General features: G+C 36.7%; 1 protein-coding gene across 7 annotated transcripts in view; it reads right to left on the bottom strand.

Moving 5' to 3' along the window:
* The window catches only part of FRY (FRY microtubule binding protein), a 455,382-nt gene that overhangs the window by 180,598 nt on the left and 258,639 nt on the right, over positions 1 to 16,145 (bottom strand). For all 7 annotated transcript variants that reach the window (XM_064361739.1, XM_064361738.1, XM_012465518.3 and 4 more), the window contains 4 exons: positions 9,424 to 9,563; positions 2,558 to 2,648; positions 2,251 to 2,330; positions 2,057 to 2,137 (listed from right to left, as the gene is read on the bottom strand). In XM_064361739.1, coding sequence (XP_064217809.1) covers positions 2,057 to 2,137; positions 2,251 to 2,330; positions 2,558 to 2,648; positions 9,424 to 9,563 — 392 coding nt within the window. The remainder of the gene's footprint in view (positions 1 to 2,056; positions 2,138 to 2,250; positions 2,331 to 2,557; positions 2,649 to 9,423; positions 9,564 to 16,145) is intronic.

Genomic DNA, 16,145 nt, shown 5'->3' with positions numbered 1-16,145 from the left:
ACTGTACCAGATAAACATACATTCTTTCTTTCCCCCTGAGAATGAAGGAAACAGCACTTTTCTAAGATAACAATAAAGTAATGGTCCTGGTGTACTTAAGAAAAAGAAGTAATGTCATAATTCGTGTGTGGTATGACACTAGTTTAAGTTTATACCATCTACCCATCAAGGTTAACTACACATTGTCTAGCTGAGAACACATAAAGGGCTATTTGAGTTTGCGCTTACTACAAGAGCAGACGGGCCAAGGGGTTCACTAGAGACTGGAAAGTACTGGAGCACTGTCCAAACGGAGGATTTCTTACACCCTACTACCGCAGAATAGGGACAAATACTGACATCATAAAAATAAAAAAAAAGCCACCGCTGGCAAGCAAACACCGGCTTGGTGGACCATAAATCTTACCTAAAATGGAAGTTCCTGCAAGCTTAGAATATTGCTTAGTTATGACAATGTTTCTCAGCTTATTCACATCCAATTCATAATCACAGAGCTAAGAAAGGTCATTTGACGGCAACCAATATTATGTCATGCACAATTCACAAAAACTAAGGAAAACACAAAAAGTCATTTTTTGGCATACTAAAGTTTCCAAATGATAGCTGGAATTTTATGTTGAGATTTTCAGGGTTTGACCAATCAGCAAATACACACGTTAATACTTCATTTTTCCCAGTCTTTTCTAGAAATGAGGTAGATACACATGAATTGATTTGCCAGATAACTCCAGCTTGTCCATTCAAAATGCCAATGCTTTCATTACTCAACTGCAATGGAAATCTCTCCAAAATGCATTATACTTTTTTTTCTTAATGATTCATGAACCACAATTATTTTAATAGGCTATAATAAAACTACAATACAGCCTCATGCAAAATGGCCCAGATAACCCTATTGTTTAATTCTTTTTTTTATTATTGCATTTTAGGTTTTGGGGTACATGTGAAAAACATGCAAGATTGTTGCATAGTGTTTAATTCTTATGTATGCTTTAGCCAGTTGTTTTCCTTTCTGTTGCTGCCAGCCGTTGAGCTTTATTTCTCAGTGGCATCAGTGTATCGTCCTCTAGAAGTTCCCTTTCCTCCTTCAAACACTGATGTGTTACGTATATAAAAAAAAAAGATAGTCAGGATGAGTAGATAAACTGGATTAGATTAAATAAATTATGCCAAAGAGTTTAGGGGGTCTATTTCCTGAGGTTTTCTATGTTTTGGCTAGGTAAGACTGTTAAGTGCTTTTTAAAATTATTGTTTTTTGACAAATTGTGTATTTCTGTGCCACTAAGTTAGGAAACTCAATCCCTTGAAGATAAAAATCTCTCTCTGAGGAAGGATTGCATTTCACAAGGATCAGAGCATCATGTTGCTTTAACATGAACTCCTGGCATGAATTCACATTATGTCTCTGGTTCATTTTGCCTAACTTAGGCATTCAGGACCTTGCCTGATTTGCCTCAGGGTTGGACAGAATGAAGCCGGGTAAGTAGGGTGTGACATCACTTTTGGAAGAGGTATATTGTTGTTAACATTCTAACGCAATTTTGTTCTTGCTTGCTAAGTAGTGCTATGGGGCCAGATAAATTTAGCAATGAGAATTTCCCCCCTGACTTGTTTCCATGACAGAGTCTGGGACATTTTTAGCTCAGCTGAATTAAGTAAGGTCTATAGTAAAGGGGACATTCAAGAATGGAATTTTCCCACTGATAGATAATATATTGTAACCACCCACTCATAGACTAGAGAAAACAGAACTTTCAAAACTGATAAACTTCCTTGGAATATTTAGGCAGAGAGAAATGTAACCTGGTCAGCCCATCTGTTTGATGCACTAGTCTGAAACCCATGGACTCTGGGTAGGATCTGGCCCAAATGCCAAGTAAAAATGATAACTTGGTACCTGTCTTGGAAGAACTTTCTAGTCAGTTTCAGACATGGGGCACACATTGTAAAGAACCCTAGTTCCTTGTAAGCTCAACCCCAACTTCCCTAAGTTAGGGCTGAGAGGAGAGTGAAAGCAGTCACGTTCTCATAGTAAAGAGTTTTGGCATTCACTTACTTGGCTTGTGCCAACACTCCAATGACTTCGGCATACAGGTCTGCCACAATGTGCATGTTGCCAGTGTTGGGACCAAGGTACCTAAGTATGGTATAATTAGACAAGTTAGGGATCCCTGGTCATCTGAAAAAAGGAAACCACTGACTTAGTTTTAAATACCAACTTCAACATTCGAAGGTGAGAAGTCACCTTACCCTTCTTTGTATTTAAAGTGCTTGAAAGCCAAGTTAATAACATCATGTATTAAACTGTCTATTACAGGATGAAGTGGAATCTGAAAAAAAAAAGGTGGTTCTTAACTCAGAGGGGAATATTAAAGAACAAATCAGTAACAGTACTTCCAATAACTACATATGACAATCAATAGCCATCTATAAACATAATTCATATGACCCAGTATTGGGAATTCATAAATAATTTTAAAAACTTAGACTTTTACAACTTAAGTAGTTTTTAGATCAATAAATATTATCTAAAAGTAACAATAAGTTAATCACCTACCTGTTTCAAAACTTCTATTAATACTAAAGAAAAAATAAAATCAATGGCGAGGTCCCGTCTTTCCATTAAATAATCTCGCTGTTGTTCATCGCTGTAAAATTTAAAATATTTACATTAAAGCACACTGAAGGTATTCTCAGAGTAATATAATTCATCAAAAATCTAGGATTTCTCCCTAATGGACTGCAAAACCCATTTTTTAAATTAGATAATTACAGCGGTAAATACATGCTAACGTTGGCCAGGTGCAGTGACTCATGCCTGTAATCCCAGCACTTTGGAAGGCTGAGGTGGGTGGATCACCTGAAGTCAGGAGTTCGAAAACAGCCTGGCCAACATGGTGAAACCTCGTCTTTATTAAAAATACAAAAATTAGCTGGACATGGTGGCCCATGCCTGTAATCCCAGCTACTTGAGAGGCCAAAGCAGGAGATTTTCTTGAACGTGGGAGGTGGAGGTTGCAGTGAGCAGAGATGGTGACACTGCACTCCAGCCTGGGCAACAGAGTGAGACTCTGTCTCAAAAAAACAACAATAAAAACAAACAAACAAAAAATTTGCTAATGCTCTTTCTATTCTCTGTGTGCTGCAGTGGACAAACTGGATTTGAAGTCAGAATATTTGATTTCAAATTTAAAATTTTCAATGATGTTAACTTGAGTAGCTATTTGTGAGCCTATCACCTCACCTTGTGGCCTCTTCTAAGGTAGCTTTTAACTCAGGAATTCTACCATCTGTAAAATGTGATACAAACTTGAGACAGGCTACCACTGAAAGATCTCATGAAAGGAGCTAAACAATGTAAGGAAACAAGAAGGAAATAATATGATCACCAGTTTGAACAGGACTGCAGGGGTGAAGAGGATTGGCATTGCTTTTCTTTTCTTTCCTTGTCCCTTTTATCTTGCATTTTTGCCCCTTGAGACTCAGTGAACAGAGGAAAGATGAAATGAAAGTGAGAGAGAAGAGTAAAATGTAGACGGAAGAAGAGGTCGGAGAAGCAAAGCAGCCATTTGAGCTCATTTAAAAGTTAGAAGCATGCCGTTTTGGTTGACTATGGCCTTATGTATAATATAATCTGAAATCAGGTAGTGTGATGCCTCCAGATTTGTTCTTTTTGCTTAGTCTTGCTTTGGCTATGAGGGCTCTTTTTTGGTTCCATATGAATTTTAGAATTTTTTTTTCTAATTCTGTGAAGAATGATGGTGGTATTTTGATGGGATGGAGATTGCACTAAATTTGTAGATTGCTTTTGGCAGTATGGTCATTTTCACAATCTTGATTCTACCCATTCATGACCACGGGACATGTTTCCATTTGTTTGTGCCATCTATGATTTCTTTCAGTAGTGTTTTGTAGTTTTCCTTGTAGAGGTCTTTTGACTCCTTGCTTAGATATATTCCTAAGTATCTTAATTTTTTTTGCAGCTATTATAAAAGGGGTTGAGTTCTCGATTTGATTCTCTGCTTGGTTGCTGTTAGTGTATAGAAGAGCTACTGATTTGTGTACATTAATCTTGTATCTGGAAACTTTGCTGAATTCTTTTATCAGTTCTAGGAGCTTTCTGGAGGAGTCTTTAAGGTTTTCAAGGGAAATGATCATCAGCAAACAGTAACAGTTTGACTTCTTCTTTACTTATATGGATGTCCTTTATTTCTTTCCCTTGTCTGACTTCTCTGGCTAGGCCTTCTAATACTATGTTAAAGAAGAGTGCTGTGAGTGGGTATCCATGTCTTGTTCCAGTTCTCAGAGGTAATGCTTTCAACTTTTCCCCTTTCAGTATTATGTTGGCTGTGGGTCTGTCATACATGGATTTTATTATATTAAGGTATGTCCCTTGTATGCCGATTTCGCTGAGGGTTTTAATCATAAAGGGATGCTGGATTCTGTCTGCTTTTTCTGCATCTATTGAGACAATCAGGTGATTTTTGTTTTTAATTCTGTTTATGTGGTGTTTACAGCTAACTGATCTTCGGCAAAGCAAACAAAAATATAAACTCGGGAAAGGACAACCTTTTCAACAAATGGTGCTGGAATAACTAGCTAGCCACATGTAGGAGAATGAAATTGGACCCTCATCTCTCACCTTATACAAAAATCAACTCAAGATGGATTAAGGACTTAAACCTAAGACCTGAAACTATAAAAATTCTAGAAGATAATATTGGAAAAACCCTTCTAGACATTGGCTTAAGCAAGGATTTCATGACCAAAAACCTAAAAGCAAATGCAATAAAAACAAAGATAAATAGCTGGGACCTAATTAAATTAAAGAGCTTTTGCACAGCAAAACGAACAGTCAGCAGAGTAAACAGACAAATCACAGAGTGGGAGAAAATCTTCACAATCTATACATCTGACAAAGGACTAATATCTAGAATCTACAATGAACTCAAATAAATCAGTAAGAAAAAAAAATCCCATCAAAAAGTAGGCTACGGATATGAATAAACAATTCTCAGAAGAAGATATACAAATAGCCAACAAACAAATGAAAAAATGTTCAACATCACTAATGATCAGGGAAATGCAAATCAAAACCGACATGGGATATCAACTTACTCCTGCAAGAATGGCCATAATAAGAAAAAATCAAAAAACAGTAGATGCTGGCATGGATGTGGTGAACAGGGAACACTTCTACACTGCTGGTGGGAATGTAAACTAGAACAGCCACTATAGAAAACAGTGTGGAGACTCCTTAAAGAACTAAAAGTAGAACTACCATTTGATCCAGCAATCCCACTACAGGTATCTACCTGGAGGAAAAGAAGTCATTATTTGAAAAAGATACTTATACATGCGTATTTATAGTGGCACAATTCACAATAGCAAAATCATAAACCAACCTAAATGCCCATTAATCAATGAGTGGATAAAGAAATTGTGGTATTTATATATGATGGAATACTATGCAGCCATAAAAGGAATGAATTGGCAACATTTGCAGTGACCTGAATGAGACTGGAGACTATTATTCTAAGTGAAATAACTCAGGAATGGAAAACCAAACATAGTATGTTCCCACTGATATGTGGAAGCTAAGCTATGAGTACGCAAAGGCATAAGAATGATACAGTGGGGGCCAGGTGTGGTGGCTCATGCCTGTAATCCCAGCACTTTGGGAGGCCGAGGCAGGCAGATGATGAGTTCAGGAGTTTGAGACCAGCCTGGCCAACATAGTGAAAACCTGTCTCTACTAAAAATACAAAAATTAGCCAGGTGCAGTGGCATGCGCTTGCAGTCCCAGCTACTCAGGAGGCTGAGGCAGGAGAATCACCTGAACCCAGGAGGTGGAGGTTGCAGTAAGCTGAGATCACGCCATTGCACTGGTGACAGAGTGAGACTCTAGCTCAAAAAAAAAAAAAAAAAAAAAACAAATAGAATGATACAATGGACTTTGGGGACTTGCTGGGAAGAGTGGGAAGGGGGTGAGGGATAAAAGACTACAAATATGGTGCAGTGTATACTGCTCAGGTGATGGGTGCACCAAAATCTCACAAATCACCAGTAAAGAACTTACTCATGTAATCAAATACTACCTGTACCCCAATAACTTATGGAAAAATAAATAAATTTTTAAAAAGTTAGAAGCAGAATCAGCAGTGTCAGAAGAACAGCAAGGCAGTCCTCTACCCCATTTTCTGCTTGCCTAACCCACTGATTGAGGGCTCATTTGGAATTGAACAAAGACAAATGAAATGACTGCTGGGCTCCTTGGTACCATAAGTGGCCTAGAGCACTGACTCTGGTACGGAACAGTCTGGCATAAAATCATGCCTCTTCTATTTATTGGCAATTTCTCCACCTACAAAATGGGAATAATAGTACTTACATAATCGTTTGAGAAGATAAAACATGTAAAGTATTTAGCATAATTTCCCAACCACATAAACGCTCAATATTACATATTAAATAAAACCAATGAGGAGGGATGACAGGATTTAGACTTGCCAGGAAGATATTTTCAAAATAAATCAAAACTATTTTAAATCTGGAATGTTTTTCTCTTTAGTCAAAAGAGATTAAGAAGAAAGGAAGGTGATATTGAAGATCTAAAGAAGACCTTCTGGCGTGCTCTGTAACTTTGAGCGAGTCAAATTAAGGTTGGTGGATGATAGAACGGGTTAAGAAGGAACTTTCATGTTTACCTTTCAAGGGTAAATGTATCAACAGAGTAGGAACTCATTCCTGCAGGATCATTTATGAACAGCCCTGCCAGGAGGAAGACTTGTGAACAAAACCACGTATCTAAAGTCCTTCAAGACCCACTGGAACTAGAAAGACGCACTGTGAGCTGGGGGAAAGGAAAACCTATGCAGCTGCATGAAAAAGGAGGGCACTCAGAAATCAGGCTTTATGTCCATTATATTACAGAATAAGGAGACAGGAAGTTGGAAAGACCAAAAGGAAGGAGAACTCCCAAAGATGGCCAGCAGCAGTAGAGAGAGTAATTTTGTGTTGGATGATAAGGGTCTTCACAAGTGGCTGGAGGAAGAAAGAAGCAGTTCTTGCCAGAAAAAAAAAATGCAGACCTCTGATTCTATTTTATTTAATAAGCCAAATTATGTTTTCAAATCAAAAAATAAGACATACACATTTCTAAAAATGAATTTAATGTTATTGCTGATTTGCAGTTCAATTGCCAGGAGCCAGGGGCATTTGACAAATTTACTTGGCAATCAAAATGTTGATATTGTACTAATATTAGACATTATAACCCAATGTACATTTCTGACATCTGACTATTTTCAGTACTTTATGCTCCTCCTTAAAGTCCCCCCAACCTTTTTTCAGAGTAACAGAAACTCACATTCAGCTACATCAAGCCTTAGAGAGCTTCATTCTTTCAGCTGTTTTCTAAGCACCCATTTTCTTTTTTATTTTAAAAATTCAAGTGTTAACGAAAATGCTACTAAGTCAAATTTTACTGTCCTTATTCTTTATCTGATCTCAGTAGTTACTCTGATCTCCTGAAAATAATCAGTAACACAATTTTTAAAACTATCATTGTTAATCCATAAAGAAATCAATTCACAAAAAATCTAATTTCAACAACTAAATTCTGACAAAACAGAGGAACAAAACTAAAACTCAATTCAACTCACTAAAAACTGTCCCACTCCCTGCCCCTGGGAAGGTTTTAATATCTGTTCCTAAGTCAACATGTAATATGGGAAAAATAATAAAATGATCCCTTTAATATCTTTATCACATAGTCTGAACCATTTTCAGATAAAAAATTTGAATTCTATATTTATTTATTTATTTATTTTTGAGATAGGGTCTCACTCTGTCGCCCAAGTTGGAGTGCAGTGGCGCAATCACAGCTCACTGCAATCTCTGCCTCCCAGGTTCACTGCCTCAGCCTCCTGAGTACCTGGAACTACAGGTGCGTGCCACCATGCCTGGCTAATTTTCTGTATTTTCAGTAGAGACGGGGTTTCACCGTGTTAGCCAGGATGGTCTGGATCTCCTGACCTAGTGATCTGCCCACCTTGGCCTCCCAAAGTGCTGGGATACAGGCGTAAGCCACTGCACCCAGCCTAAATTCTATTTTTAAAACTTGGTAAATTAAAAAAATATTCATGAGGAGAGACTGCTAATGGGTACAGGATTTGGGGATGATAAAAATGTTCTGAAATTAGAGTGGTAATGTTTGTACAACCCTGAAAATGTACTAAAAACACTGAATTATATACTTTAAAAGGGTAAATTTTATGGTATCTGTGTTATATCTAAAAATTCTAAAAATTTCCTTCACTAAAAAAATCATTCAATATGAAAAAGTCATTAATCTCTCTCCCAAACAAAATTATATGATTAAATCTTGCATAAATTCAAGCACATTATAAAACTGGATCGCAAATTTGGTCAAAGTATAATGTGGTGATATTACAATTCTTAATTTCAAAAGAAGTCTTTTGAAACAGTATTAGAACTTTTAAGAAAAATGAGAGGGATAAATCATTCACAAAAAGTAGTTAATGTTTGATTTCTGATTGATTAATTTCAGTTTACTGACTTTCAAAGTATTTTTTAAATGGGAATAATCCATTTATATGGAGTAATCTAACTACTTTTTTAAATAATCTTTTATTTTTTTAAATAAAGTAAATATGTTAATCTTTCTTATATTCACTGCTTGCTATAGGTTGACTTCAAACACAGGAAATTATATGTGCTTACCTAAAATTTGGGGGGGACACACATTAATGAGAATCTTAAGTTTTACAGCTGCTGACGTGCTCCTGGAGCAGGAAGTTCCATTTTTCAAAACCACAAGAAGAAGGGAACACAGAATAAATAAACAAAATACTCAGCTGGAAGGAGTTGGAGATGGTCTCACCTAACTTCCTTGTTTTGCTCACAAGGAGGCTGAGGTACAAAGGAGTAGGGAGCTGCCCAAAGTCACATGGCTAATTAGTGGCAGTGCCAGGTCTACTACTCACGTTCAATCCTGCGTCCTTCCCACTACAGTACACTGAGCACTCAAGGTTACTGGAACGAGGACTAAACTATCTTGGCACATCACTCATGGCCTGCAGCCAGCATTCTGCTTTGGGTGCAGACTCAGTGGGAGAGGGCAGAGGAAAGAAGCTGGTAAGAAAGTGACTTGCGGTCCTTCACACCTGTCTCCACTAAAGTTGAAATAAGGCTGAGTATGAATTTTCATCCTGTGATGGCCGGCAGTGGCTTGGTGCTCCAAATGGGTTACCTGCTACGGATACACGGCCCCTGTAGCAGCTGCTAGGTATCCTTGTGAAGAGTCACGAAGACCCAATTGCCTTGCAACTCTAATTCTGATGTATGTTTCTTGAAAATAAAACAAAATAAAACCATGATCCTTATACAAAAGAAATGTACCTTTTTGATTTATTGCTTGTTCTTGGTCTGTATTCATGTGATTCATCCTCAATGCCATTTTGCCTTTTATACCAGTCAAATAATGTACGTAGAATGGAAGGCAGGCAGTACTCAGAAAGGGAGCTCATTGAGCTGATGACCTGTGGAGGAAAATGCAGGTGATTAGAAGGCTCTGAGAGCACCGCCAATTACTGAGAAACTTTTTATTTCACAAGTAACCCCAAGCACTACTCACTAAAAAACTTTCTTATGTATCACAGGCCTTTCTTTCATAATCTTTATTAGTACATTCCCAAGAGCCTGTCCCTTAATGCTGACAGATGTTCTTCATATAAGAATAATTTTGTGGTTCAAGAAAGTTAATTACTTTGACTACCTTTCATTCTAGAAATCAGATGTTAATTGCATACAGGTTATTCATGGAGCCGCAAAGAAATTATGTTCCCACTTTCATCTACCTAAAGTAGATGAAGTCTTCAGTCCTAAAAATGTCTGTTGTATAAATATATTAATACAATTACCTTACTAGTTTATATGAAATAAATCTACCCCCATCACCAAATAACCTAAGTAATAATAATAATGTATGGTCTTGGACAATAATTATTCATTCATTAAAGGATGCCCCAAATTAGACTCAAGACACAAATGAACAGCAATAATTTACTCCCTATTACATTAAAGACAAACTTCTCCCCTTTTCTTTAAACAACAAATGTGCCTTTAGTAGAAATGTTATTCTAATTTCCTTATCTGGAAAGAGTCCTGATTTTTTAACTGATTACTATTTTTAAAAAATCCATATCTCATTGCCATATGCAAAAGTTTCCACAACATGCCTCATAAATTTAAGTATAAAACCTAAAAATATAAAATTTCAAGGAAACATAGGAAAGGACCTTTGTGACTTTGGATTAGGCAAGGATTTCTTAGGTACGACCCCATAAGCAAAGTCCATGACAAAATTTGGTATAAACTTATCGAAATCAAAAGCTTCTGCTTTTAGAAGAATACAGTTAAGAATGTGATAAGGGACAAGCCACAGAGTGGGCAAAAATATTTGCAAAGCATCTGACTAAGGCCCTGTCTCCAGAATATGTAAAACTACAATGAAATAGGTTTTAACTACCTAATTAACAAACTATATGCAAATTGTAACACCCAGAGTTGATAAGCAGTGATAAAGTGGACATGTTCATATACTGCTGATAGAAAAAAAAAACAGATATAATATCTCTGGAAGGTAATTTGGAAATACATATCAAGAACCTAATAAAAGTCATTCTCAACAAGGCCACTCTTAGAATTTGTCTCAAGTCCATAATTAGAGATAAGCAAGAAGGTGCAGTACAGCATTACTTATTATAGCAAAAGGATAGAAAAAACATAAATGTCCAACTACATGTATATGCTTAACGTTGAATTTGGTGTAGACTATGAAACCATTAAAATATATTTCTAATATAAACATATTTATGACATGAAAATGCTCATGATATGGTAAGTGAAAAAAATGAAAAATCATTTAATTGGTATGATTCCAATTTGGTAGAGACACTATGTAAGTATGCATATGCAGAAATCAAGAGCAGGAGGAAACGTACTAACATACAGAGTGCCTGTGAGAACCAGGGGTTCTTATGCCAGATCACTAGAGGGAGAGGGAGGCTGGGAGTTTAAGAGAAATGGAGTTAAGAGTTTACCTGGGCCTGTTTTAGAAAGGGTAGAAATTTGAGATGAGACTCAAGGAAAAAAATAAGCAAAGACTCAGGTAAAAAAGCCTTTAGTAATAAAGGTACAAAGTAATCATTGATGATTATCATGATTAATGTGATGAAGGTTTTGAGTGAAATGAAAGAAGAAATATCTGACTGGTGTGAAGATTTTATTTTGTCAGAGTGAAGGAACATGATGCTAAAAATTTTTCTTTTCTAGAAAATGGAAAGACTCTGAAGATTTTTGAATAGGGACATAAGTCCATACAAATTGTGTTTGAGGAGGTTAAATCCCCCAAAGAGTGGGGTAATGTGGAGATGAATTCACACACATCTTGCATTGCATGAGGTGACTGCAGTGACTCTAGGCATTCAGTGATCTCGGCCTGAGTGGCAGAAGAAATGGAAATCCTTAGTTAACTCACAATATTTCTGCAGTTAAGCAGGCCAGGCTTCACTTCCTTTTATAATGCAGGAAATGAGAGTAAAAGGAGTGAAAAAGTGCTTTGTGTCAATAGGTTTTTCCACTGTCACCTTTAAAAGAAACTCTGAGATTGAACAAAATATTTATTGCTTTCTTCCTCACATTCTACCTCTTCACAGCCTACTTCATGCTGTCTCCTATAATGATGGTTATATGTACACATACAAAACTGTACATTATCTTTAGTTATGAGTTAACATAAACTAAAAATAAATAGGCTATTGCATTCAGCCTGCCCTGTAAACCTAGACAGCATCAACTTTTTACAATTGAAGAGCATCTACTTATTCTATCACTAGAGTCTTCCCCTGACTCTATTGATATCCACAGCCAAGACATTTTTCCTGCTGTGGCCATGAATGTAAGTAACAGCAGTAACTTTTTGGAAGAAAGCCAATCATGATGTAAGGTAGTAATTTACTAATTCTCTCTAAAGTTACCCCAACACGAGAAAGGATATTTACTTTCCTAACTCACCATCATCTAAAATGTTTTGAATTGAGAAATGAAGGACATTCCTCCCATAGAAGAAAAAGGGATAAGGATTCAGAGTTTCTGACTATAGGATAACTATCTTAATTATTACAAAGATAATGACATTTCAAAGCATTACAATCACATTTCAGTAATTTTAAAATACTTGTGTAAGATTGGAGAATCTAAGCAGACAGGATGACTAAACGTTCATGTGGTATTCTAACTAGTATCTTGAAATAGAAAAAAGATATCAGAGAAAAACAAAGGAAATACAAATAAAGTAAAGAGTTTAGTTAGCAATACTGTGCATGGAACTCTGCATCCCTTCCCAGATAGCTTGGCCTATATGTCTCTTCATCTGTATCCTTTGCAATGTCCTTTATAGTAAATCACTAAAAACCCCAAAACATAAAACAATAATATACTGACGCTGGTTTCTTAGTTGTGACAAAAGTTCCATGGCAATGTAAGATGCTAGTAGCAGGGGAAACTGGAAACTGCCTGAATTATCTTTGCAACTTTTCTGCAAATCCAAAACTATTTCAAAATGAAACGTTTATTCAAAAAATACCTGTGTGGGATATTTCCACAAGTTCCAATATTCACCATAGACCCATAAAAGAGATTGAAACTTATGTTTGACTCCTAAACATCTACTATAGACCCATAAAAGAGATTGAAACTTATATTTGACTCCTAAACATCTCTGGGCAATGTACACAATGTTCACCTACTTCACTAATATGGAATCCCCATTCTCCATAGAGAACTTCCACAGTATTCCTCAGACTTCATCTATAATAATTTCTTAAAATAATTTTTTCCTCCCCATTAAAAAGCCACCCTGAATCCATTCTTGGTATTAGATCTATGGGGCATACTTTCCATGGCAAAACACTGAGACCATCTCAGAAGGGATGAAAGGTCAGCATAGGGTGGATATGTGTGTTTTTCCATCTTTCTGTTACTGCCCTTTTGAGCCTAGGCTTTCAGGAAGGAAGGGTGGAATTTGCAAAGACCTGGCCCTCAAAGCTCAGGAAGGGAGTAAGGTCTAGCTGGCTTCTTGGTTACTCAACTTCTTCATTTACGGGAAGCAGAGCCAATGGTAAGATGAATTCTAGCTCTGTGCTGCTGCTAAAAGGGGGCAGGCCCATTTACAAAGATGTTCTTGTTGCATTTAAATGATCATATTCTTCCACCATAGATGAGCTAGGTACTGGGCAGCATGAAGAGATGAAGTGCATGGAATCACAGAACCATTTCATACTGGTGTTTTCTTTTTGGGGGGGATAGAGAAGAAAACTAAATGTACTTTGTAAATGTTTTAATGTTTACTTTGGCTGTTTATGTATACATAGGCCAAAAGAGACTGTTACGCTGCAGCTCAGACATTGATTTTTCATAAGCATTTTATTATACTTGTTAAATGCAAAGAATCAAACTTCACACATAAATATTTGAATAATTACTCAGTGGAGTCATTCCATATTTTATAGTAATAAGACTGGCTTCTCATAAATGGTACATTTAATGAATAATTTTAAAGTAACTGCATTGATGGTCTAATTTCTCAAACAAATTCAAGTGGTCAAGCAACTTTGGGGGCCAGGATACTTTCTGCATACTACCATAAAATGCTGATATCTTAATTTCAAATGCAATTTATTTATACTTGATCATCTGTCATACTATTGCTAGATTATAGTATTTGATGAGTAATGACAAAGATTTAAGAATAGTTTCATAGAAAAACTTAATATCATAAAAATCTATACATTAAATATATTTTTCCTAGTTAGGAAAAGATCATTATTTGATTTTAACATCTTAGTTCATTTCACAGAACACAGTGTTCCACTGGAGAATAATTTAAGCAATGCTGACTAACACTAATGTAAATCCAATGCAAGTTAAATTGTTTTCACTCTTAATTGCTTACATTCTTCATTTATACATTTTAAATAAATTTTCATTGAATGGTAATATTAGAGTCAATGTTGAAACACTAGAATTGCATCTGCTTCCTTTTCTGGAAAATTACTACCATCCAAGGTAGTAAAAAGTGATTTTAGCTCAGTTACAGAGGTATGAATGTATTTTACTATGGGTTTCCTGTTTACAGTTAGTATTTCAACATATTAATAAATAAAGTAAACACTACATAAGTACACAAGTACACAAAAGTACATAAGATGTAACATCTGGAAGAAAACTTTAACTGAAGTTATTCAGAATGTTTGGACAAATTATCTGCAATTCATAGATATGACTCTAGTTAAGAATGTAAGTCACACTGAATTGTAAATAGTTACAACTTAATGTTCTCAGAACCCAACATGTGATGATTGACCCCTCATGTGCCATGTTTTCATAGTTTCTCTAATGTATTGGAAATGATCAAATGGTCTTGGGTTCAAGTTACAACTCTGTCTCTTATAGCTGTATGAGCTTGGGATGCCACCATTTCTCTGACGCTTTGTGTTCTCAGCTGTAAAATGGGACTAATGGGATTTTATGAGGACAAATGAGATGCTATAAAATGTGGGGCACATAATAAACTTTCCAAAATATGTTTCCTTCTTTCGTTTCCAAATATAGAAATTGGAGCATTAAAAACACACACACACACACACACACACACAAAGTGACTGTGATGAGATCACAGGTTAAGTTAATAACAGAATAAATAACAGAAGTTGCTGTCAGAATTTTATTTACCAGAACTGGAGAAATGTCACTTACTAGTTATATTGCAGGAACCTGAAAGCCCCACTTATCCCGTATCCAAGCACAAACTCCCAGGGTCTTCGTTAGAACCCCTGCAACTCAGTTTGTGTTCCCATTATTTTCTGACTCCAGCAGATGTAAATACAAGGCCTTTTGCCTGGTGCCTTGCAAATGCTTACATTAAAGGTCACTGAGCAATGTTTGTCCTAAATTAGACCCATGAGAGAAAGGTAGCAAACATCTGCCTCTCTGAGTTTGCTGCAGGCAACAGCTCACTTCAAAGACAATGGGAAAGGACATTGAGGATAGTAACTCATGACTATTCTGGAACCAAAATCCACCAATTGAATAAAACCAATTATTAACTCAGGACCCTCCACCACTTTGAGAAAAGAGTTAAGTCCAAATACAAGTGGGTTGTGACAAATAGACATAACCTTCTGCAAGAAGGCACAGTGTTAAGCTCTTGTACTTTATTTGGTATAAAAGGTTCTGTAAAACACACGTAGTCCTCATATGGTCCTGCTCTCCCCTTTCTCATCTAATTCCCAATTATCTGTCCTTCTTCCTGACAGACTCTCAATCAATCACCATGTAACGGTGATGCTTCCTCTTCCTGCTTCAGTGCCAGTTCTCTTCTTTTTTTTTGAGATAGAATCACACTCTGTGGTCCAGGCTGGAGTGCAGTGGCACGATCTTGACTAACCGCAACCTCTGCCTCCCAAGTTCAAGCAATTCTCCTGCCTCAGCCACCTGAGTAGGCAGGACTACAGGCACACACTAACACGTCCAGCTAATTTTTTTGTATTTTTAGTAGAGACGGGGTTTTACCATGTTGGTCAGGCTGGTCTCGAACTTCTGACCTCAATAAGCCGCCTGCCTCGTGCTGGGATACAGGAGTGAGCCACTGTGCCCAGCCCCAACTCTCTTCTTGATCCCTGAAATCTGATTTCTGTTCTTGCCACACCATTGGCACCTTTATTTGAAAAATCAGCAGGGCTAATTCAATGGCCAACCAATGGCCTTTTTTGCAATCATTTCCCTTGAAGTCTTCTGGGCAAATGACAGTATTTACCAGGTTCTCCTGGGAAGGGTTTTCTCCCCAGAATCCTATGATGTTGCCCTGTCTTAATTGGCCTCTGTACTTTCTTTTTGTCTTCTATTCTGTTCCTCATGAAATGCCAAAGCATAGTAAGACAATTCATCTGTGACAATAAGGATCTGAATTCTGATTGCTCTGACACATGCTTCTTTGCAGAGTAATCAGACTTTATTATGCAAAGAGAAACTAACTTCCTCTTACTGTATGAGACTGTTTT

The sequence above is a fragment of the Aotus nancymaae genome, unplaced genomic scaffold, assembly GCF_030222135.1.
Source record: "Aotus nancymaae isolate 86718 unplaced genomic scaffold, 86718_ANA_hifiasm-v0.15.2.pri h1tg000043l, whole genome shotgun sequence".
Taxonomy (NCBI): Eukaryota; Metazoa; Chordata; class Mammalia; order Primates; family Aotidae; genus Aotus; species Aotus nancymaae.
This window is presented reverse-complemented; position numbering and strand designations above follow the sequence as displayed.